Consider the following 16,872-nt stretch of genomic DNA (forward strand, 5'->3'; position numbering starts at 1 on the left):
CAATAAAACGACAAAAATCCTAAACAAATTAAAGTACTATAACAAGTTTAAAAATCTGATTCAAATTCAAATTTTGGGCCAGTCATTCTCTCTCAGCCCCAGGAAGAAGGCAGTGGCCAGCCATTTTTAAAATTAAGTAATTGTACACAGCCTTGTATGTCCTATGTTCATATGAGTTGCCATATAACAAGCCAAAACATTCCTTTGTTTGTTATGATTGACAGAGATATCTCCTAACTCTTGTACTTTCCATTCTATTCACTGGGATGAAATTTGAATCTATATTATTCAAAGTTTGACCCAATTTGGTGTTGTGGTTAAGGCATTATTAGGCTAGAAACCAGAAGACCCTGAGTTCTAGTTCTGCATTGGGCATAAAATCAGTAACCACTCACTTTTTCTCAGCCCTCAGGAGGCAATGTCAAACCACTTTTGAAAAAACTTGCCAAGAGAACTGCAGGGATTTTCCAGATAGATTTTGAGAATCGGATATGATGGAAGGAAAAAAAATGCAAACTATAAATTGTACATTAAGATAAAGTTATCCATTATCATTATGTCAGCCTGAGATTGCAATGTTTGTGCTCACTTAGTATGGAGTAATGCCACTAAGTCAATGGAACAGGATTTCGAAGTAAGGATATTTTGAATTCTCCAATGCAAATATTAAAATAGTTTTAAAAGTATTTAGATCATATTTATTGAGTTCATGTTTTCCTTCTGATTTCATGTATTCCACAGTGTGCTAACATGCAGTCACTGCAAATGCTACTCTAAATTTCCATATTTTATTTTGTGATTGTATGCTGGTTCCTCCTTAATGTAGATAGGATGGACATATTCATAGTCATAATGAATAATAAAACAATGTCATCTTGTGTCAATAGTTACATTGACATTGAAAAAAATCTCACTTGATAAATAAATATTATTAGAAGTGTAAACTTATAGTGGGGATTTCTAACTAATTTTGAGGTGTATATATATAGTTTTTAAAAAATTCAAAATAGAATGCTTTTCAAATACTTTTCAACCAATAGAAAGGGCATATATTTCAGTAGAAAATAAATCATTTTGTATAAATATAATAAAAATAGGACTTTTAGTATACTTGTATGGTCAATGAAGAAAAAGAGGTTTTTAGAATGCAAACAAAAGATGCTATCAGATTTGTGAGATCCTTTTCTGAATCCATTACTTCAACTGCAGGGTATTCTGTAAATGGAATGGTGGGAAAACAGCATCTGGCAGAAGAAAACAGATACAAAGAGCAACAAAGAGTAAATTAGGGACAACGATGATAAACCTTAGTTCAGGCTGGAAGATGTCAGTGAAAGCTTTTGTGGGGCACATATGGCACCATATATAACAGGAAGTAAAGATACAGAGGGGAGGATCATATATTCTGTTGCAAATCCTAAAGTGTTTTGGATAAAATGAATTCTTGTGTCTTTCAGAGAAAAAAGAAATGTTAAAATCCATGCGGAAAGGGAAGTCTTGATTAAACCTGCCCCCAATAAACAGATGCTAAGTATAATTTCTTTCAGCTTAACATTGATGGGAGATTTTGTTTATGGTCTTTCTTTTTTATCATATCTTTTTACATGTACCAACATTTTTGTGAGTGTAGGTTTTAATATTTTTTAAAATACTAAATTAAGATATTTGTAAGATCTTAATTTAGTATTTTAAAATTATGTGAAATATTTCGCATGATTTATCTACTTTGAAATATTTACACACTTTTAATTATTCTAAGCACGATATTTTATGTGTTTAGTAAGTTGGTAAAATCTAGAGTGATTTAGGTGCAAAAATTCCAATTAAGCCCTTGCTCCATCCTGAAAGAAGTGGCAAAAATCACAGGCAAAATCTACAGCATGGAGCAATGTACATCCATTCTTTAAGGGAGAGTAAGGTTTTAATTGGTCCCAGGCATCACCAAAGATGAAAGGCTATTGGGTAATGACTAGATGCCCAGAGTTTCAACTTAATGTGTAGCAGATGAATGAAGAAGAGACATAAGGAATTGATTAACAACATCTGAAAGTTTCCTTTAAAAAAAAACAACAACTTAAGAATGAATGTGTGTCTGTTTGTGTGTATGTGTATGAAATAGAAATGTCATTCTTAGCAAATCTTTTGTAGAATTAAATTTGATATAAATTAAAATGTATTGGCATTATGTATTTCACTTATGCCAAGGCAGTTTTGTTTGTGAATGTGATCTTAAAACGGTCGCAACCATTCCAATATGTTGAAAATGAAATTCCAGAATTTCCAGCCAATAGAAACTTCAGGGAAATGCAGACTAAATAGTTCTAGAGAGGTGGAGGTCAGGGAAAGCTGAATTATTATCCTACCTCGAGACAGAGAGGGAGGTATAGATATAATGTATATTTTGTTATGCGAAGATAACCCATGGGGAATATAGTGGTTAAGATTCTGTAATTGTAATTCACCTACAGTCAAAGAACCTATTTAATAACTTTGGACCTTTGGTCTCTCTCTCTCTTTCCCTTCGGCCAATCCACTTCACAGGGTTGTTGTTGCAAGGATAACATGTAAACCCTGTCTAACAAGGTTTGAGCTCTTGGAAGAGAGATATATGTAGGTCTTGGCATATTCGGGTCTTTTCCCGTGTAAGGTTGAGAGTATCTTGGCGACGTTTCAATGAGGTCTCACTCATCATCTTCAGGCTGGTGCTTTTGGCATTGTGCTTCTGTGAGCAAAGTGTGGTCGGAGCTGCCGTCTCTCTATAAATACTGGTGGGGAGTGTTGCTGTTGTTGGTTGGCTGTGTGGTTGCATCTTGATTGGTAGATGGAGTGGGTGTTTGCAGATTGGTTGACTGTTTCGTAGCATCCCACTCGTGAGTGCAAACACCCACTCCATCTACCAATCAAGATGCAACCACACAGCCAAACAACCCACTCACAGCAACACTCCCCACCTCCCCACCAGTATTTATAGAGAGATGGCAGCTCCAACCATGCTTTGCTCACAGAAGCACGAAGCCGAAAGCACCAGCCTGAAGGGCGACGTTTTGACAAGGTCTCACTCATCATCTTCAGGCTGGTGCTTACAGCTTTGTGCTTGTGTGAGCAAAGCAAAGCTTGCACAAGCACGAAGCCGTAAGCACCAGCCTGAAGATGACGAATGAGACCTCATCAAAACATCGCCAAGATACTCTCAACCTTACATGGGAAAAGACCCCAATACGCCAAGACCTACATACCTATACCCGTGAAAACCTTTAATTTATTCAACGTCTTTAAAAGCTCAGCCTCTTTGGGAAGAACAAGATATTTCAAATAGTCTGATATCAAGACATGTAACTCATAAACAGCTGTAATAACTGTGACCAAAAGCAGACCAAGTAGCCAGGGAATCCTTTTTAGCAAGAAACTAAAGGTGCTCTCTAAAAATGTTTGTGGTTAATAATATGTCCCAAAGGTGCTTTTTCAAAAGGCACCTAGGCTTTCTTTGTTTTTCCTTGAAGACATTTCGCTTCTCATCCCAGAAGCTTCTTCAGTTTTTAATAATATGGTTGTAGATTTGGAATCAGCTGAAGTGGTAGACACTTTCAGAACTAGGATTATTGTGTAATAATAAGATGAAACAAAAATATGTTTCAGCAGAGCTTGGGTGTATCCAAACATAAGCAAAGACAGTACTATAGGCTTCATTATACAAACATACCCCAAGCATTCACTAAATCCAATCAATTCTGCTTCAGGACTGAATCCAGAAGCAATCAATTATGGTTTGAAGTAATAAAAAAATCTGGAGAGGAATACTGAACATTATTGGTATAAAGTCCGTCTAGCTGGATTTCTTTGTCACTTCTCTTATCTCCTGCCTTTAATTTCTTTGACTTATTATTTCTTACTCTTTTCCTGTGCTTGGAATACCATTGGTTACCCCTGAAGTGAATGTCCTGGATATATGTGTATGATGTAAAAATGAGGATTGTAAAGACTGGAATCAGTACTATAGAGTTGTAACTATAGGTAAAGCAAAATAACATTGTGAATAGGCTTTAATGGGAGCACTCATGTTCTTAAGCCTTTTCTCCCTGCATTGATTCCAAGTGCATCATGGAAGCCAGACAGAACAGCATTGTTTATCAAGTGTTTTTAAGTAATCATAGATCAGATCCAGCAAAAGTTAAGCACATTTTAGTGCCATTAACACTGATTGAAGCATATGTTTATAGATAGGACTTGGTATACATTTATATGGTAGAACTTCACTGTTCTATATATAGTTTCTTATATTCACATCCAAGGAGGTTTAGGCTATAATCAACACACAGACCTCAATACACAGGCAGGGCTTTGCACAAGAAAAATGTTTACTATTACAGTTGTTTTAGACACATGATGAGACAAAATTATTGTCTCATACGATATGAGACAATATATCGCAGATACGATTTAGCATCTCTAAGCACCGAAGGCAGAACTATGACTTAAGACCCAGAAGGAGGGCATGCAAATTCATGACAATTTTTGCCTTCACAATGCCCTGATTGGCCACTGTGTCAAAATTTGAGAACCTTTTGCCAGGAGCACTAAACTACTCTTAATACTTCCTTAGGAGAAATAGCTAGTGAAGAACAAGAAATGCCTCTCTTTTCACTTATTGCCATAAAATAACACTTCCTGAATATTAGTCCCTTAGCGATATAACAGAAGCCAAAGAGAACAGGATTAGTACATCTTTCCTTTTTACTTTTCATACTGCTCCAAGCTACAATCTATAATTTTATCCAAGTATTGAATAACTATGCCCTGCTAGATTATAGCCTCAATATGTTTTCCCCAAGGCTTCAAATCAATTGACTAATAGCAATAAGCTTGTGTTTTTTTTACAATTGCCCATTAATGTAGCTGTGCATGGAGACATACAATAAAATAGATTTGTTATCCAATGTGCAGTATTCGTTATTCCATAAATAATAAAAGGTGGGGTAAAAAATAATCTAAAAAACCTGGCAGACCATGAGTTCTATTCCCACCTTAGGCACAAAGCCAGCTGAGTGACCTTAGGCCAGTCACTTCTTTTAGCTCTAGAAAAGAAGCAACAGCAAACCACTTCTGAAAAATCTTGCTAAGAAAACTGCAGGGACTTGTCCAGACAGTGTCTGAGAATCAGGCACGATTGAATGGAAGAAAAAAAAGTCAAGCATTATACAATCAGATACCTCTGTGGAAGCCATGTGTCTCCTACAGCCCAACAGAAAATTGTTTTGGAGGCAGGGCCCAGTGAATGGGAAGGGAGATGTGCATCTGCAGAACCACAAGTAGCCAATGGATGTTGGGTAGATCCGATTTTGACAGTGTCACCAATCACATCATTTATTAAGGATGCTAGATATTATCCACACCTAAAATTATGTCAGGAGAAGAGGGAAACCACTAGAACTGAAACAGCAAAGTATGATATTAAGCTTCCTCAGCTGTAGGCTGGCAGTGAGACGAAGAAAATGTTACCAGGCTATGTCATGCAAAAACAGTTACCAGGGCATATTTGTGCCACTGTTAGGGGGACATGACAATATCCCTAACTGCCTCTCCAACCCAATATTGTCAAACTTCTTTGGAGTAGCTCTTCAGTTTCACAAGCCAAGTTCTTTACCATTCCTGGTCCATGACCCTTTTAACTGAAGTTGCCAAGGAGTCTGTCTTTACAAGTAACCCCTGGAAATTTTAGATGCAGAACTTTCAAAATTGTTGTTATTCTAAATCCACTCAAATGGTGGTTTCTAGCAGAGAGTGTTGATGTGGGAAGTTTCCTCAGAGACATAAAACTGATTACTAATGACTAGCACTGTCTCCTTCTTTCCCTGAGATTTCCATAAGGTTTCTGCTTTGGCTCCAATAAAATAATGCACACTGTACAGCTGGGTTGCAAAACAAACTAAACTCAGCAAAATCTTTTGGAAATGTCCCATTGTTTGTGATTTCATAATTTTTCATCATGATAGTCCCCTCCCCATGAAATAATGGTAAAATTACAGTGAACTATCCTCCAATCCTCAGAATGAATCTGAAACCATGGACAGTGAATCAAAACCAGCTGATGGCAGACAAGGAGCCTATGTTCCCTGCAATTGAACCACTAAAAACATCTGTTTCTCTGTGCTAGTAATTCCACCTTTTAAGAAGAGTTTTTAAAAGATGGGAACAATTTCTGCAAATACACACACACAAAAAGCACCTAACCGCTAACTCATGCATTTGTAATTACCTGGTTTAGTCTGCACACTTCATCGGTATGAGTTTAGATAGAAATGCTGCAGACATCTGAATTCAATCTATTAAGGAGAAAGAGAAAGGAAAGTAGGTATGAGTACTGGACACTTAACTATTCTTGCATCTGCCAAAACATTCCTGTGCGCCCCCACCCAAAAAGAGAGAGAGAGAGAGAGAGTATATCTTACACTAGAACCGTTTTCTAAAGAAGCCACTTGACTCCGATTAAATGTTTAATTTCCTTAAAACAGTATTTTGGACTTAGGCCTTTGTTCTTCCTGGTAATTGGGATTTCTGTTGTAGTTTAGGAATTTCACTTATCTGCTGGCTTTGCTCCAGTGATCCAGCTGGCATAGTCAAGCTGGAGGGAAAGGAGCAGCAGGCATCCCTTTGGTGGCTTTCTATTTGGCAGGGAGCAGAAATGTAAGATGCCATCAGCTGGCTATGTACTTAACAAGGAATTCTTGTACTTTGGAATGAAACGTAGACAGGGACAGAATTTCAATATCTTAAGTAGCAACTTTTTGAATGGGAAAAAAAGAGATTTCAGCAATACATCCTTGCTTGTTATCCCGCAGTGAAAATCTATTGATGGTGCATCAATACAGGGAGGCCAGAAAAATCCAACATACTAATATAATTTCTGAAATTTTGGAGTGGTTTTTTTTCCACTCGAGTTCAGGAAGGAGAACTGTACTTATATGTTTAATATTGAAAATGTTATGTTTTAGAGTATCCAAGCTATCTTGTGAGTGTATCTTATGAGTATTATTTAAATTATAATACATTCGATTTATAGAGTACCATCATAAAATAGAATTATTTATTTTTTATTTATTTATTTTTATTTGCATTTATATCCCGCCCTTCTCCAAAGACTCAGGGCGGCTTACACTATGTTAGCAATAGTCTTCATCCTATTCGTATATTTATATACAAAGTCAACTTATTGCCCCCAACAATCTGGGTCCTCATTTTACCTACCTTATAAAGGATGGAAGGCTGAGTCAACCTTGGGCCTGGTGGGGCTTGAACCTGCAGTAATTGCAAGCAGCTGTGTTAATAACAGATTTTTAGAATTAGGAGAATTAAATTAATAAAGAAAAGCAATAATATGCATTTTAAATGTAGGACCATCTAGTTGGTCCAGGGAATATAAAAAGACTTAAGCCTGGCGCTCACCAAATTTGGTACCAAGTAGATATCCCTTTGAAGATTTCTTCAAATGCCAATGTTGGATTTTCTTTCTTGGTCATAACCTGCTTAAATGTCAGAGTTTGGACTATATGAAGAATGGCCTTAAATGACAAAAGTTAACATTTTAATGGGTGGAAGAGTGACAGAGTCCTAGTTTCTACTACCCAGACTTTCAATCTCTAAATGCATGTAATATCAGGCCCAAAATGGCATTTGGTGATTCTTCCAAACTGATTTAAAAAAAAAAAAATCACATCTACTGTATACTACAGTGTTTTCCCAAAAATAAGGCCCAACCAGAAAAAAGGTGCTAGCATGATTTTTCAGGATGCTCATAATGCACTTTCGGGTATACGCCCTACCCAAAAATAAAACCCAGTTAAGATCATCAGGCAAATGAATACATTTAGTACTGTATTTCCCTGACAATAAGACCTAACCCAAAAATAAGCCCTAATGCATCTTTTGGAGCAAAAACTTATTTTCTTGCCAGGCTGACTACTCTATTATAGAGTCCAAGACAACTCACTACTGTCAACATGATGCAACCTCCTCAGCCCAGTTGTCATGCCCCGGCCAATTTATCATGGGGCAACATGGGACAGCATGGGCCAATTTATCATGGGGTAACTCGCCATGGGACAATTCCTTTTATTAGTTACATCAGTCTAATGTAATATAATGGGAGAATGGCGGAGGTGAGAGGAACCTCCTGCTCCTCTTCTGTAGCTCAGATTATGGGAAAAAATCATAACAAAATGATCAGAAAAAAGAACACTTGGGACACAGAGTTCAAGAGGTATTGGTGGGGGGAGAGGGTAAGCTGGATCAAGGAGGGAGAGAGAGGAAGAGAGTGGAGGAGAGGGTGGTTCCCCTCCTTCCAGCCTTCTCCAGTGGTGAATTGTGCTGTGATGAATTGCCTGCGGTGATCCGGCAGCAACACCGATGCGGCGATTTGTCCCATTCTGTCTATTGTATACATCTGCAATATACTCTGTGAAGAGTTTGTCTTCACACTGTTTCATATATAACATCCAGACTGAATGTATCTTACTCCTCTTGAATGCGCCTCCTTATGACATGCCATTATATCTGGACTGCATATGAAGTACTTTTCCCTTTCCACAGTGTTTCTCAACCTTGGCAACCTTTGAAGACGTGGGGATTTCAAATCCCAGAATTTCCCAGCGATCCAGATGAGATCCATAGGTCTTGAAATTGACAAGGTTGAGAAGCGCTGGATTAGAATAAGCAATCAGGTCCCTGTGACTAAGTTCTGCTACCAATCATCATCATCCAGCAGTGTCCAATCTTCTTTAATATCTCTCTTTTGAGTTAAACAGTAAGCTGGTGCTTTTAAATTGCAAAAAAATTGCTTTCTTTTTTTATCCAATTGTCAGGAGCACTACGTTGTCTGAATTTTGGTGAACTAGATGAAGAAAAAATTAATTTGATAGGGAAGAAGCCTTTCCCTTCCCCATGCACACACTTTCAGCAACGAGATGTTTTGGCTTTCTTTTGCTCAGCTGACTTATGTAAAGTCAAAGACTTATGTAAAGTTTATGACTGTCGTAAAAATCTACTTCTGCTGTTAGAGTCATGAAAACCATGATTTCTGTGCTAATCTATAGCAACATTTCCCCTTCCTTTTATGCAGCAGACAGTTAATTGTGAAGTTTTATTTAGACCAAGGACATTACAGGAAGTCCTTGACTTATGACTAGTTGCTTACTGACCTTTCGAAGTTGTGCCAACCTCCCTGGGCTACTTAAGTCCAATTTTGAAGTTACAGCAGCCATTCTGCCCTCCACAATCAAGGGACACCCCGCATCCAGCACACATTTAGGGCTATTTGAAGCATTCTCACAGTTACCTGACCACAACTTACCATGTTTTTTTGCCAGTAACAGACATTTAATTCTGGTTTCCAGAGGAAAAAAAAACCCCACCCATTGCAGATAATGAATTCGCTTAACAACTTTCACAAAAAAGATCATAAAATTAGACACGGTCACATGATCGTGCAGCACAACTTAGGACCATAATTCTGGGCTCAGTTACAGCTGTAAGTCAAGGACTGCAGTCGTTTTTCATGAGAAAATTATTTGATGCATCTCTTTCTTAAGTGCGCTGTGTCCTGGCTTCTGCAGGAAGGCATAATATAGTGAAATCTCTTTTTTTAAAAAACCGGTAGTGGATTAATTGTATTCCAGAATGTCCATTGAATGAGGGAAATTTGGTCCAATGCATGCAAAATCTACTGCATCAAGATCTGGTACATGGAGGTTTTTATAGCGGTATAAAATGGTGATGCAATTGTGAAATATTTCCCTTGACAAGTTATTTTCGAATGCTGAGGATTGATGCAATAAAACTGAATCTTGATATCTTCGCTATGTTGCCTAAATATAATAAGGCCTTTGCAAAACTCCAGAAAACTCAGTTATTATGTGATCATGGTCATAGCAGGTAGCAGCAGTTAACTGACTTTTTCTGATCTCAGAAGGTTGCACAGGGTTGGGCCTGGATAGTCTTTAAATGGTAGACCACCACAACTTCCAAGGAAAAACAGGGACGTTGAAAAAGATCCTGGAAGAAGAGAAAGACAAAGTATGTCTTTGTATGGGTGTGTCCAGGTATCTACTAGAAATCCACCTTGGCTCAATATGCATCAATATGTGGATTTTTTAATTTTGCTTTTGTGCTTCCCTTACCATTTTGAGCAAAGCATGCTTCAAAGCTTAATTCAGTCTTAAATCTTCCTCCATTTAATGACTATGGCTGGAGCATTGTTTGGGTGTTTGGTGAGATCCAAAATTGTTGGTTCCAAGGAAGAGTTTCGTAAAACCAATGCATTTCCTTTCTAAAGGTTAGATGTCAGTGGTTTCTAACCACTATTAGAATAGAATAGAATTTTTTATTGGCCAAGTGTGATTGGACACACAAGGAATTTGTTTTGGTGCATATGCTCTCAGTGTACGTAAAAGAAAAAATAGGTTCATCAAGAATTCTAAGGTACAACACTTAATGATAGTCATAGGGTACAAATAAGCAATCAGGATACAATCAATATCAATATAAATTGTAATTATACAAGCAACAAAGTTATAGTTGTACAGTCATAAGTGGGAGGAGATGGGTGATGGGAATGATGAGACGTTTAATAGTAGTGCAGATTTATAATAGTTTGACAACGTTGAGGGAATTATTTGTTTAGCAGAGTGATGGCGTTCGGGAAGAAACTGTTCTTGTGTCTAATATTACTATTTTTTAATTGGATCAGTTGTAGTGGAATTTATTTATAAGTCATAAAAATACACCAGTGCAGGTTACCAAATCTTATGTGCTATTGTGGCAGATGTTCTAAAAGAGATCCTAGCTGTGGCCTCTCAAATGGTCAAGATTTTGATATTTTGGATATTCCTCTATGTATTAAAACTGGTTTGAAGTTTTCTCCTTCCCTCACACAGTTTCTCAAAATTGATAGCTTCATGCTCATTCTACCCATAGAATTTCTCACCAATTTTTTTACATCCTTTGTTCTTTTCACCCTATCTCTCTATGCAGAGTTGCTGGAACTGTGGCCGTAAAGCCAGCGAAACTTGCAGTGGTTGCAACACTGCACGTTACTGTGGCTCGTTTTGCCAACATAAAGACTGGGAGAAACATCACCACCTCTGTGGACAGACTCTACAGGCCCAGCCACAAGGGGAGACACCAGCAGTCAGCTCCTCCGCAACACCGAATAGTGGAGCCGGGAGCCCCATTGACACCCCACCAGCAGCTACTCCTAGGTCAAACACCCCTGGAACTCCAAGCACCATAGAGTCAACTCCTCGCTAAGACTGAACTTTCAAATACTTAAAGACAAATACAAAACAAAACAAAACCCTCATCCTCAGATACTCAAAGGTTTCTACTGAACTTTCACATTTCAATATTATAAAAGAAATTATATTGTATCTTGAGGTAGAAGCGAAACCCAGAAGGCCAGTAACGGGTCATAATGACTTATTCTGGATAACAAAGATATCTTTTCTTTAGGAAACAGAGAAGATTGAACATACACACAATGATAGATTTGACCTCCTCCCTGTTATTTTCCAGTAGCTGGGATTTTAAACTAGGTGACCTCATTAACAAAATGCTTTACCAAACAGCAAACCAAGAGATTGCTAATTGCTGTTGAAAGCAAAAATGCTAATAATATAAAGTCACAATGTTCTTTGTAACAAAACAAAAAAAAGGATTTTTTTTAACTGCGAGAAAGAGAGAGAGAATGAGAGAGAGAGAGAGAGAGAAAGTAAGAAAGAAAGAAAACAAACTCCCTCATGGGCTTAAGCATTGGATAAAGCAGCAGACATTTTAATAAGAAGATGAATAGCGTCCATGGGTTACTGACTTGAACTCTGAAGACCCGTATCAAAAACACGCAGATGTGCAGCAGATTAGAAGGAGACACAGATGTTCATTTTTTTTTCTTGTTTCTGAATGAAATAATAATATCCAGGTCAACAGAATGAAAAATGGAAGATGATTGCAGTGGGATGAAGGACTTAAAAGAGCAGCAAAGAGAAAATAAAAATACCATCACACAAAGATCTCCTCTTCTTTTCTGTCCTTTGTTTCGTTTTTTTTAGTGGGGATTATTTTTCTGTTTTGTTTTGGTTTTGTATTTTTTTTTAGAACAGAAATAAGAACACAGCCTGCAGTTAATTAGCATTTTGGCAGCTAAAATATCAACCAGCTGCCTCTATCCTTCCCCTTCTCAAAAAAGGAAGAAAAAAAAAAACAAGCTTCAAAATTTCCTTCACTTTTTTTACAAGCTTCCACAGAGGAAGACCATCCGGTCTGTTTCGCCTAGTCCGTTTTTGTATCCGCGATGGTGACAATGCAGTGACTCCAGCTCCAGATCTCATCCAAATTCTTTCCATCTCATCCTGTCTGGGATATTAATTTAAAAAAAAAAATTAAAAATAAGGAAAAATATAGTAGTTCTCTTGGTGTAAAAGCACTTCTGTCCTGTGAGGTTTCCCAATTGTGTTTTTTTTTTCCCTTGTAAATGTGTTGGGGCAAATGTGAAAATGCATTGTAGTTAACTATGCTCACATTTAAGTCTTCTTTATTACTAGTAGGTGAGAAACTTTCTATGCTGCTTTTATATCTGTCTGTAGTAGTAATATTTCTCTAGAAGGTCAAAAGAAAAGAAAAGGAAAAAAAAAAAGAAACCCCCCCTCCTTTTTTCATTTCTCCTGAAGAAAAGAAAAGGAAAAAAGCTATCTTTCGGAGCTGCTATTTCACTCTCTTATAGGGGGAAAAACATTCTGAAACCTAGCATGCTTCCTGGAATGCTAAAATATTGGTGTTTTTCTAAGAGGGATGTACATAAATGTATTTTGCACTGTCATAATGACTCCTAGGCATGCTTTTTTGGGGCAAACTCTTTTTAAAGATGCTAGAGCCATTTCACCGAATTTATCTGTAGGTTAGAATAGTGGTGGGTTATTTTTTAATTTTTCTCTCCCCTCCTGTTTTTGTTTTCTTTCGTTTTTTCTTTTTTCTTTTGCAAAATTCATTAATATGTATTTTATAAAAAAAATAAAAATAAAACAGGCTATCATACTTTTTTAATAAAAAGCAGTGCATGCATTATCACTGTAAGGTTGTACGGTATTTCTGATTTTACAAAATAGAAATTATGATGATTAGAGCTCCAAATGCTGAGATGTAGATTGACAGCTTTAACACTGCTGAATGCCAGGTTTATATTACAGTATTATTACAAAAAAACAAAAACAAAAAAAAAGGGAAGTCAGCCAAAGACTGATTTGATGGACCAAAATCTGAGTTCTGAAAGCATTGTTTCTATTTTCCAAATTATCAGCAGGTTAAACATGTTCAGCAAAGGCATAATGTACATTCATTTAACCCTTCATTGTCCATTGTCTAGGCCAGAAATATTTGTAAATGAAAACAATAAGATGGTTATGTGCTTTTCTATCAAGTAAGCCATGAAATAAATTGGTTTTAATATCTTTATTGAATGCCACTGTAGAAGGCATTCCTAAATGTTTTTATTTGAAGCTTTCTCCAAGAAAAAAAAAACAATTCTGTGCCATACAGTTAAAGTGGATTGAATAGGTCTTGAATACAAAGAACTCCCTCAGTTACAGGGCTGCTCGGTGGCTACAGACATTTTGTTTAAATATCTCTATTACAGATAGTCCTAACTTAACCAACTACTTGGTCCGTGACCGTTCAGATTATGATGGCACTGAATAATGAAACTTGCATCTGGTCATTAAATTTGTGGCCACTGCAGTGACCCTGCAGTCAGGGGATGATGATTAACTTGGCAACTAGTGCACAATGATCTGGGCATCCCACAGTCACATGATCAACATTTTCAACTTTTTCAGCTAGCTTCTGAAAAGCAAAATCAATGGGGAAGCCAGCAGGAATTCACAAGTTGCAGTTACATTATGTACATAAAGCTGTGGTGGCACAATGGTTAGATTGCAGCACTGAATGCTACTTCTGCCGACTGCCAGCAGTTCAATTCTCACCAGACTCAAGGTTGACTCAGCCTTCCACCCTTCTGAGGTCGGTAAAATGAGGACCCAGATTGTCGGGGGCAATATGCTGACTCTGTAAACTGCTTAGAAAGGGCTTTTAAACAGTGGTGGGATTCAGCCAGTTCGCACCACTTCGGGAGAACCAGTTGTTAACTTTCTGAGCAGTTTGGTGAACTGGTTGTTTGAAGAAATCATTAGGGCAGAGAACCGGTTGTTAAATTATTTGAATCCCACCACTGGCTGTAAAGCACTGTGAAGTGGTAAATATGTCTAAGTGCTATTACTATTGCTATTCACTTAATGACTACAGCCAGAAGTGATGAACTGTCATAAGTCTCTTGCAAACATGTGATTTTCTACTTTACAATGACATTGCTGAGCAATGGAAAGGCCAGTCCCAATTACAGTTGGTAGGTGAGGACTACTAGTATTAAAATCACATTTTGAGTTTTCTGGATAGGAGAAACTGTTCCTTCTAGTATTATTCAACAGATAAGGAAGATTTAGAAATCTGTGTGAGACAATGCCTGTATAAGCTGAGGTGGAGTTTTCTCTTTCCCCATTTTACTTTTGTCCAGGACAAGAAAGGCAACCTCTACCAAATGTCCAATTTTCTGCTGAGTTTCCAATGCTGGAAACTGGAGAAGCTGCAAATACAAAACATCCGTACAGACAACAACGACTCGTAGGGGCTTGCGGAACTAGGTTGCCTCATTGTTGAGAAACCTGGCTCTTATATAGCAGAAGTATGGATGTTTGCCAACTGCCTTGCTTTACATGGAAATCAAAAGCACATAACATCTTCCCTTTGATCATGGTGCTCCCAAATTCATTCCGATCTCTTTTGGTTCTTATTCTGCTTATGACACTGGAGTCCATTCCTCTAGAGCTCTAGACAATGAAGGGTTTAATAATCCAAAATGTATATGTATGTGTATGTATGGAGGTGCATATATAGATACATGCACGCACACATACGCACATAAATATATGGTGTTATCTCATAATTCTATGTCTCTAGAAGCTATGATGTATGTGAAACAACACTGTTGCTCTTGAACATAAGTGTGTGAAAGAGGGTTTAGTACAGTATGTCTCATTACTTTATAATTCAGGGCACCCGGAGTGAAAAAAAAATACAAATACAAAAAAAAAAAGAGAGAGATTACCCCCTAACTCTGAGCTCTGTCTCCTCCTCTTCCTCCTCTCCTCCTGTTTTGCTACAGTCTCCTCAGTGGCAAAAAGTTTCACTCTACCTCTGACAGCATGTATATTGCACCAGTAGCTAACAAAAAAAAACTGGTCTAGTCTAGTCAAACCAAATGGGCACCGAAGAACCAGGATACCAAAAGTTAAGCTCATACAGCTGCAAACCATATCACTTCTTGGTAACAATGCAGACCTCATAAACCTAAAGAAGAGAAAGAAAGAAAAAAAAACCATTTTGTTACTTTCCTTTTTTGCTTGTCACTTATTATACAGGCTACGCGAGAGTATAATTTGTAGGAATAAACACATTTTAAAAAATAAAAAAAAGCTAACTTCATTGAGTTAGATCTGAATCGTGGTCGCTAATAGAACTAGGGCGTCCGCTGATCTGTCTCTTCCTCTCCTCTTCCTCTTTTTCTCGGTCATGAAACTGTGTGTTGAGTGTGCGTGTGGCAGGGGCTACCAGTCTCTTCTTTAAAGAAAAAAAAAACACCCTTCTGTTATCCTTACTTTTTAAAAGAAAATTGTGTGCGGGGTGGGGGGTGCGTATGCCTGTTGGTGTGTGCGCGTGCGTGCGTGTGTGTGTCGGTGCATGTCTTGGGGATTTGAAATGTACAAGGCTGGATTATATGCAAAGCATGCCAACGTCTGGAAAACATTTAGGGGGGAAAACGTTGACTCCATGTTGTCTGAACTGCTCAAGGGACAGGACAAAATAAATAAATTGGAGACTGTTGAAATGCAGTTTTTTTTTTAAATTTTTTGTTTCTGTTTTCAAGTACTTTGGTTTTCTTTTTGTTTTATGTTTATTTTGAATTTTTGTTTTGGGTTCTGCGACATTATTGTGAAAAGAAAAAAGAAAAAAGTTGTTGTGCAATACTTAATTCAGACATGTACCACAAGTTAATGGTAGACTAACACTGGGGTGAGGGGGGCGGCGGGTGGGATACTAGGCATCATGCTTTTGTCAACATACTCTTGAGCTTTTAAGTCTACTATGTCTGAACTGTGGTTTCCTGTTAATCCTTCTTTTTTTCCTTTAGTTGGACTGTAATGTATGGTCTGTCAACCTGTGAATCTTTAAAGTATGATTCAGGTATTGTTGTATTCTTTACTGTGTAATAAAAAATGTTAAAAATCCATATTTTTCCATTCTTTCTATGTTGTGTTTTCTCTGTGTGTGTGTGTGTGTGTGTGTTTGTGTCTGCGTGTGTGTTCCTTTGAAAGAGTTATGAAAACAAGCAGCCATACATTGATATCACAAGTGTTCAGAAAGTTATTCTGTTCAAGACACAGCTAGTCTTTGATTTATGACCATAATGGAAGCTGCCCGTTACGGTTCTAAATTGTGACTTTCGTAAAGCAAGGTCACCCATGTGACCAACCCAAGTTTATGATCTTTTTTGCAGCAGTCATTAAGCAAGCACCATGGTCATTAGGCAAATCCATTGTTTACTATTGGACGTTTTTGCCCAAAACCAGAAGTAAATGCCGGGTTTGGGCAAAAATATCATAAATCATATAACCACATGCTGCAAATGGATGTAATCTCTGGCTGGTTGCCTAACGCACAAAATTTGGTTACTTAATCTTGGGTAGAAGCACTGGAACTTTGGAATGGACTTGGGGTATC

At 37.6% G+C, this 16,872-nt stretch overlaps 1 protein-coding gene across 7 annotated transcripts in view; it reads left to right on the top strand.

Annotated features, from left to right (window-relative positions):
• RUNX1T1 (RUNX1 partner transcriptional co-repressor 1) overlaps positions 1–16,379 on the top strand; it is a 171,232-nt gene extending 154,853 nt beyond the window's left edge. For 6 of the 7 annotated variants that reach the window (XM_058174998.1, XM_058175002.1, XM_058175000.1 and 3 more), the window contains one exon: positions 11,023–16,379. In XM_058174998.1, coding sequence (XP_058030981.1) covers positions 11,023–11,298 — 276 coding nt within the window. In that variant the 3' untranslated portion in view covers positions 11,299–16,379. Of the gene's footprint in view, positions 1–1,457; positions 2,911–11,022 lie in introns of those variants that run through there. The other variant, XM_058175005.1, reaches the window with a different exon arrangement.
• The last annotated feature ends 493 nt before the right edge of the window (positions 16,380–16,872 follow it).

This window comes from Ahaetulla prasina, chromosome 3 (genome assembly GCF_028640845.1).
Source record: "Ahaetulla prasina isolate Xishuangbanna chromosome 3, ASM2864084v1, whole genome shotgun sequence".
Taxonomy (NCBI): Eukaryota; Metazoa; Chordata; class Lepidosauria; order Squamata; family Colubridae; genus Ahaetulla; species Ahaetulla prasina.